An 8,353-nucleotide genomic window follows, 5' to 3' on the forward strand; every position below is an offset into this window, starting at 1 on the left:
TAAGCAAGAGCCTCATTAAGTGAGTTTCACCACATTTTCCAACTTGGCCATGCCTACCCAGTCACATGACTGCCACACTTACAGAATAGGTTCTAAAAATTTTGAACCCCACCACTGGATCACATGCTTCCAGATGTTGGGTGAAGAAAAAAAGAGGGGGGGGGAAGTGGCTTGCTGAGAGTTCCTGGGTTTTTTATACTCTCTGTTTGGCCCCACCTCTCTATTTCCTGTTCCTGTGTAAGAAATGTATTCTGATTGGATGTCAGACTCCCAGGGGTGGGGGTCTTAGCTAACTTTGTAGGTTTTGTATCTTTTGAATCCCAAGCTTGGTAAAGCTCCCAGATACCATGTAGTTTCTGTTGAAGGGTACTCCTATCTTTGTTATGTAGAGTAGATTAGCCCATTAATGGCTCATTGACAAAATTGGTTGGGGGGGGGCAGGAAGCTACAGGGAGTTACTTTGTCCTTAAAAACATGTTTCTTCCTTTTCACATCCATGGAAATATAATATTCTGCCTTTTCAATATTTCCCTTGATATTTCATTTTCTAGGAGAAGGGGTGGGTGCTAACTTACTACATCACCAAGAAAGCTTCTGAAGCTGAGGGGTGAACAAGTAGCTGGCTTTCCCATCTCCTCGACCTACATCTCCTCTCCTAGTTCCTATTTTGCATCTATGCTAACGAAGAAATATGCCCTTCTCTTTTTTCAACTGCTTCTTTCTGCTCGTAACCATAATGTCTTCTTCATCCTCAGTCCATGAGTGGGACAGTCATAAGTTATGTTCAGCTACATTGGTGCTGAAGTAGCTTTACATTCTTTAGTCTGAAACCATCTGAGGGCAGCTTCCAGGTGTTTCAAACCTATTCGACTGGGTCACCCATGACCAGGAAGGGAAGTCCAGCCACTGGGAAATGACTGAGAGGAGAGACACATACCATAGCAACATTGGTTGGGTCCAGATCCAGGGTGGATGCTCTTTAGATCAGTTATGGGGAATTGTCCTTAGCCCTTGGACCAAGCCTTGATTTACAGGAAGGCCAGCTATGGAATCAGGAGAGTTTAGAACTTAATCCCACTTTCCTGTTTTCTTCAAATGGTTATTTTCTCTTTGCTATTTTAGCTTCACCCTTTCCTGCACATCTCACAGTACTACAATAATTCCATAGAGGGAGTCTATTTGAATGAGAAAGGGGACTTGGCAGCTGACTTTGACTTCTTGTACTGGGTGAGGTTTCCCAATTGGTCTCTTTACAAAACGAATGTGGGGAGTCTGGAAAGAAAGGGATGCTCAGAGGACACATTCAAATTCAGAATGGACCAGGACGCAATCAGAAGCGGCATACAGATCGATGAGGTAGGGAACAAAATTTCTTTTATTTCCACATATTGAATACCTTCATTAAAATCTGTTCCTTTTCCCCAACCTTGCCTCTCAGCAGTTTGTCAAAAGGCCTCCTTCAACCATAGAATTCAGGGTTCCTTTTATGGGTTATTGGTTAAAGCTGTGGCAGAACCAGAGGCGACCAGCTGTCTGCAAGGAATATAAATCCCCCCATTCCCCACTATCCTGTCAGAGCTGAAGAGGCATCTAGGATGAGAAGCGAAATGCCTTCAACGAAAAAACAAAGGAAGTCCAGTTGCCTCCTGAAAAAGCATCTTCTGAGAATGTTACAGTTTAGATTCTGCAAATGAAAACTTGGGGCATTAGTTTGCTTGGCTCCTTCTGTTTTACTTCACATTTCCTAGGGGCATCAGCTCCACCTTTTTCACTGAATTCTCCTTTTTTTTTATCTTCAGCCCCTGCTGAGTTCTCGGTGTGTGGATAGCTGCCTACCTGGATTTGTCAGGCTGCTGGACCCCACAAAGCCAGTTTGCTGTTACCATTGTGTTCCTTGTGCAGAAGGGACCATCTCCACTCAGGAAGGTGGGTGACTCCAGAGAGAAAAGTTCCCCACATCTTTTTTGCTTTTAATATTCACAATGATTTCTACCATTTTAATTTGTTCTTAGCTTATCTCCCCCCCCCACATTTGTAAAAGAACGATATAGATTTTACCGAAAGAAAGAGAATTGGTAAAGGATTGAAGAACTGTTTTATTATATTTTTCTATCCGTCCATGGCTTGAGACCAAGTTATCTGAATGATCGTCTCTTCCATCATATCCACCTGATCCACCAAATCGGGCAGGCAGGGAATGTTGTGGGTCCCCATTCCTAAGGTGGTACATCTGGTGTGTTCAAGCAGAAGGGTCTTCTTTGTGGTGGCTCCCTCCCTTGGCAACTTCTTCCCCACAGAGATTAGACTGGTTCCCACTTTGATACCCTTTCCCAAGGCCTTGAAGACCTTGCTTTGCTAAGGTGACCAGACGTCCCGCTTTTGGCGGGACACACCCGCCTTCCAATGCATTTTCCCGTGTCCGGCCCGCCTTTTTAAAAGGCACGCTTTTTTTGGCGCTCGCAGCTCCCACCCATCAGCTGCTAGCTTGCTGGGCTGGCTCATCGTTCTGTTCTCTATCCTACCAGATGAGCCAGCCCAGCAAGCTAGCAGCTGATGGGCGGGAGCTGCGAGCGCCAAAAAAAGCGTGCTTTTAGCCTTTTACCTACTACCTACAAATTTAAGCCAGCCCAGCCTCCCGCTCACTGATTGGATTGGCCTGGACTCCAGCCAATCAGTGAGCTGGCTGGGATGGGAAATTTTCAGCACGCTTGCGCGAGTTTCCATTTCCTTTCTACAAAAGACGAAAGAGGTTGCAGCTACGCTGACTGGTGAGTAATCTAATTCTAATCGAATTTTCCGCTCGCCGCGGCAGGAGGAGAGGGTGGGGGCAGCTGCAGCCGCCCGCGGCAGAGAAGTTCCACGCGGTGCAGGGGCTCCCGCCGCCCGGCAGAAGCCCCTGAACCGCGTGCGGGCGGCTGCCCCCTCCTCCTCCCTGTCCTCCTGCGGCCGCGAGGAGTACTCCGTTCGTGCAGGAGTCGGGCGGCTCGGCTGCCCCCTCCTCCTCCCTCTCCTGCGGCCGCGAGGAGTAGTCCGTTCGTGCAGAGATTGCCCGCCCTGGCTGAGTGAATTGGGATCGCCTGCGGCCGCGAGGAATACTCCGTTTGTGTAGGAGTCCTCGCGGCCGCAGGCGATCCCAATTGAATTCACTCTGTGCGGGCGGCTCGGCTGCCCCCCCTCCTCACTCTCCTGCGGCCGCGAGGAGTAGTCCGTTCGTGCAGAAATTGCCCGCCCCGGCTGAGTGAATTGGGATCGCCTGCGGCTGCGAGGAATACTCCGTTCGTGCAGGAGTCGGGCGGCTCGGCCGCCCCCTCCTCCTCCCTCTCCTGCGGCCGCGAGGAGTAGTCCGTTCGTGCAGAGATTGCCCGCCCTGGCTGAGTGAATTGGGATCGCCTGCGGCCGCGAGGAATACTCCGTTCGTGCAGGAGTTGGGCGGCTCGGCTGCCCCCCCTCCTCCCTCTCCTGCGGCCGCGAGGAGTAGTCCGTTCGTGCAGAGATTGCCCGCCCTGGCTGAGTGAATTGGGATCGCCTGCGGCCGCGAGGAATACTCCGTTCGTGCAGGAGTCCTCGCGCCCGCAGGCGATCCCAATTGAATTCACTCTGTGCGGGCGGCTCGGCTGCCCCCTCCTCCTCCCTCTCCTGCGGCCGCGAGGAGTAGTCCGTTCGTGCAGAGATTGCCCGCCCTGGCTGAGTGAATTGGGATCGCCTGCGGCCGCGAGGAATACTCCGTTTGTGTAGGAGTCCTCGCGGCCGCAGGCGATCCCAATTGAATTCACTCTGTGCGGGCGGCTCGGCTGCCCCCCCTCCTCACTCTCCTGCGGCCGCGAGGAGTAGTCCGTTCGTGCAGAAATTGCCCGCCCCGGCTGAGTGAATTGGGATCGCCTGCGGCTGCGAGGAATACTCCGTTCGTGCAGGAGTCGGGCGGCTCGGCCGCCCCCTCCTCCTCCCTCTCCTGCGGCCGCGAGGAGTAGTCCGTTCGTGCAGAGATTGCCCGCCCTGGCTGAGTGAATTGGGATCGCCTGCGGCCGCGAGGAATACTCCGTTCGTGCAGGAGTTGGGCGGCTCGGCTGCCCCCCCTCCTCCCTCTCCTGCGGCCGCGAGGAGTAGTCCGTTCGTGCAGAGATTGCCCGCCCTGGCTGAGTGAATTGGGATCGCCTGCGGCCGCGAGGAATACTCCGTTCGTGCAGGAGTCCTCGCGCCCGCAGGCGATCCCAATTGAATTCACTCTGTGCGGGCGGCTCGGCTGCCCCCCTCCTCCCTCTCCTGCGGCCGCGAGGAGTAGTCCGTTCGTGCAGAGATTGCCCGCCCTGGCTGAGTGAATTGGGATCGCCTGCGGCCGCGAGGAATACTCCGTTCGTGCAGGAGTTGGGCGGCTCGGCTGCCCCCTCCTCCTCCCTCTCCTGTGGCCGCGAGGAGTAGTCCGTTCGTGCAGAAATTGCCCGCCCTGGCTGAGTGAATTGGGATCGCCTGCGGCCGCGAGGAATACTCCGTTTGTTCAGGAGTCGGGCGGCTCGGCTGCCCCCTCCTCCTCCCTCTCCTGTGGCCGCGAGGAGTAGTCCGTTCGTGCAGAAATTGCCCGCCCTGGCTGAGTGAATTGGGATCGCCTGCGGCCGCGAGGAATACTCCGTTCGTTCAGGAGTCGGGCGGCTCGGCTGCCCCCTCCTCCTCCCTCTCCTGCGGCCGCGAGGAGTAGTCCATTCGTGCAGAAATTGCCCGCCCTGGCTGAGTGAATTGGGATCGCCTGCGGCCGTGAGGAATCCATTTGTGCAGGGGTCCTCGCGGCCGCAGGCGATCCCAATTAAATTCACTCTGTGCGGGCGGCAGGCGCTGCGCCCACGAGGAGCTGCCTCTTCGTGAATAGGATCGCCGCCTCCGAGAGCATGGGCGCAGCGGCTGCCGCCCGCACAGAACGTTGTGCGGTGGTCCCGCCGCCCGGCAGAAGCCCCGGGACCCAGTGCAAATTCGCTGCGCGAGGTGAAACGGCCGGCAGCAGCCTCGCTCTCCTGCTGCGGCTTCTGTTTCAGTAGGGAAGAAAACTTCCTTTCGCTTCCCGGGCTTCTGGGTCAAAGTGGCTGCTATTCTATGGGCAGGCCAGGTTGGTGCAAGGCAGCTTTGCCAGATTTTGTGTGTTTCACCCTCATTGAATTTTATATCGTATAAAGAATGGAAGGAGGAAGGAAGAGAAAAAAGGAGGAAGGGAGTGAGTGAGGAAAGAAGAGGATGGAAGGAGGGAGGAAGGAAGGAAGAGAGGGAAAGAGCAGAAGACAGATAAGGTGAAGGTAGATAAGCAAGAGGAATGAAGGAAGAAGTGAGGAGTCTCGAGGAGGGGGAAAACATTTAGTGACCAAAGTTACAATGGCATTGAAAAAAGTGACTGATGACCATTTTTCACACTTAGCGACCGTTGCGACCATTTTTCACACTTAGCGACCGTTGCAGCATCCTCATGGTCACGTGATCAAAATTTTGTTTGGCAACAGATTCGTATTTATTCTGGTTTCAGTGTCCTGGGGTGACCTTTTGACAAAAAAAGTTTTTTTAATCAAGCCCCCCCCCGCCCCCCCGGTCAAGGGTGTCCCTCTTTTCCAATCTGAAAATCTGGTCACCTTATGCTTTGCCAATGGGCCTGGGGAACCCAGAATAGGATGGAGCCCTCAGATCACTGGGAAGGCAATTATTTTTAGTATATTGGGTTTTTATTTTTGAAGCAACGCAAAGACAATGAAAGTGAGAGACAGGCCCTATAAATTCAAATAAATCAATAAAAGAAACAAATAAATAATAGCTAAATAAATATTTAACAGTTTTAAAGAAATATAAAAAAACCCAGCTTAACAAACAAGCAAACAAACCAAAAACAAATAGGAAAAAAACACATAATAAAAATATAAAATGAAGTATATGATTATTAATAAAAAAGGAAGGAAAAAATAAAGATATGGCAAAATCTAGAAATATCATTTCCATATGAAACATTTCTGAAAGAATTTTAGTGTCTGTGTGTGTGTTTGCCACAGTGAACATTTCTAAAACATTTTTATTGTTTATAACTAATGATACATATACATAAGCACTCTGTATACAATAAAATTGTTTAAGAAATACTTCCTCTGTATTTACTGTATATATTGTGTGTGTGAGTGTGTGTGTGAAATTAAGAAAAAATATAAAAAGATATTTAAATAATTGAAGAAAGAGGAAAAAAGAAAAAGGCAAGTATGGAAAAAGGCTGCAAACCCCCCCCCCCTTTCAACTTTTCTTACAATTATTTGTTTAGTGACTGTTCAAAGTTACAACGGCAGTGAAAAAAAGTGAGTAATGACCGTTTTTCACTCTTACCACTCTTGCAGTATCCCATGGTCACATGATCACACTTTGGACACTTGGCAACTGGCATGTACTTATGGGAGCTGCCTTCTCCCGGGGTCAAGCGATCACCACTCACCAGTTTCCCGTCAAGCAAAATCAATGGGGGAAGCCAGATTTGCTTAACAACTGCATGATTCACTTAAGAACTGTGGCCAAAAAGTTTGTGAAATTGATCAAATCTCCCTGAACAGCTGCCTTGCTTTGCAATGGAAGATTTGGGCTCAATTGTGGTCATGTGTCGAGGACTATTTACATTTATTTTGTCTAAATTCCACATTTTGGGAATGTAATTCAACATATGGTTAACGTCTTTATTATTGAAATATTTCCACCCAAGTAAAGAACGTGGGGGCTGTGTTGGTTTTTTGCAGATGCTGAACAGTGTGTGAGATGCCCTGAGGATCAGCACCCCAACAAGGAGCGAATTCAGTGTATTCCTAAGGTGATAGACTTCCTATCCTACACAGACGATTTGGGGATCATCCTTACTTCCTTTGCTTTACTTTTCTCTTTGAACACCGGCTTTGTTTTAAGCATCTTTGTTAAGCACATGGAAACTCCCGTAGTCAAAGCCAACAACCGGGACCTCTCCTACCTGCTCCTTATTACCCTCCTGCTTTCCTTCTTGTCTTCCTTCCTCTTCATTGGGCAGCCAAGGAAAACCACCTGCCTTCTGCAACAAGCAGCCTTCAGCATCATTTTCTCAGTGGCTGTCTCTTCTCTCTTGGCCAAAACCATCACAGTGGTGCTGGCCTTCCTAGCCACCAAGCCAGGGAACAGTGTGAGGAAATGGCTGAGGAAGCCTTTGGGCAAGTTCATTGTCCTTTCTTGCTCTGTTGTCCAAGTTATAATCTGCACTTCCTGGTTGGGTACAGCTCCTCCTTTTCCAGATTCAGATATGCATTCCCAGGCAGGAGAGATTGTCTTGAAGTGCAATGAAGGCTCAGTCACCATGTTTTATACTGCACTTTGCTATATGGGTCTCCTGGCAGCTGTCTGTTTCACAATGGCTTTCTTGGCTCGGAGGTTGCCTGGAGCCTTCAATGAAGCCAAGCTGATCACCTTCAGCATGCTGGTCTTCTGTAGCGTTTGGATCTCCTTTGTGCCCACCTACCTCAGCACCAAGGGCAAGTACATGGTAGCTGTGCAGGTCTTCTCCATCTTGGCCTCCAGTGCTGGACTGCTAGGCTGCATCTTTTTCCCCAAGTGCTACATTATTCTTTTGCTACCTGATTTGAATCGAAAGGAGCAACTTATTCTGAAAAGCAAAACAGAAATGTGATTTTAAAAATATGCACAACTTAGCAAACAGCATGAGACTTTTCCCAAATAGATAATTTGTTAGGCAAGTTTATTGTATCTGTTCTATACCTTCATTTAAGTAACACCCAACTTGTTAAAAAATATCTTCTTTGAAAAATTGATAGAATCCAAACTTCACATTTTATTCCTCATAAACATATGCAAACTCACACAGACACACAAATTATGTAAAAAGAGAAAAGAAAGAAATAATAATGAGGACTTCTGCAGAAATGAAACTCACTATTTTGTCAGAAAATGGCTATTGTCCCCTCATTTCATATAGTTCTATGATATATATGAATATTCTATGCTGTGACATTGGAATTATTGGGTTCTTTCTCCACTTCTTCTTTTTTGCCTCATTAAAAAACAAGAGATTAACTAGCCTTTATGAAAAACTGTAAATTTGTTTGCCTTCTCTACTGCTATGGTGATTTGTTCCAATAAATGGAGTTCGATGGCATCTTGTTACCCTTGTGATCTTTATCCACCATTCTATTGCCCAGTGAAAACATCTAAAAATATTACTGCACTGTGCTAACTTGGAGTTTTGGAATCTCTTTTTTCCCTCTAGAATAAAATATCAATGATTTAGGTAGAGCGAGAACCTCATAGTTGCCAAAGTTTGTATTCCCAGGTTCTTGAATTGATAAGTACCATAGTTGTTGTATAGCAGAATAAA

At 48.7% G+C, this 8,353-nt stretch overlaps 1 protein-coding gene across 1 annotated transcript; it reads left to right on the forward strand.

The window, feature by feature from the left end:
* The first annotated feature begins 1,314 nt into the window (after positions 1–1,314).
* LOC148047699 (vomeronasal type-2 receptor 26-like) lies at positions 1,315–8,088 on the forward strand. The gene is made up of 3 exons (XM_087708108.1): positions 1,315–1,356; positions 1,800–1,926; positions 6,738–8,088. The coding sequence occupies exons 1-3, from the start codon at positions 1,315–1,317 to the stop codon at positions 7,646–7,648; spliced, it is 1,080 nt and encodes a 359-aa protein (XP_087564234.1). The 3' UTR covers positions 7,649–8,088.
* The last annotated feature ends 265 nt before the right edge of the window (positions 8,089–8,353 follow it).

Source organism: Thamnophis sirtalis, unplaced genomic scaffold (genome assembly GCF_051295495.1).
Source record: "Thamnophis sirtalis isolate CommonGarterSnake01/CBP01778 unplaced genomic scaffold, rThaSir2_p1.2 scaffold_3, whole genome shotgun sequence".
NCBI classification, from domain to species: domain Eukaryota; kingdom Metazoa; phylum Chordata; class Lepidosauria; order Squamata; family Natricidae; genus Thamnophis; species Thamnophis sirtalis.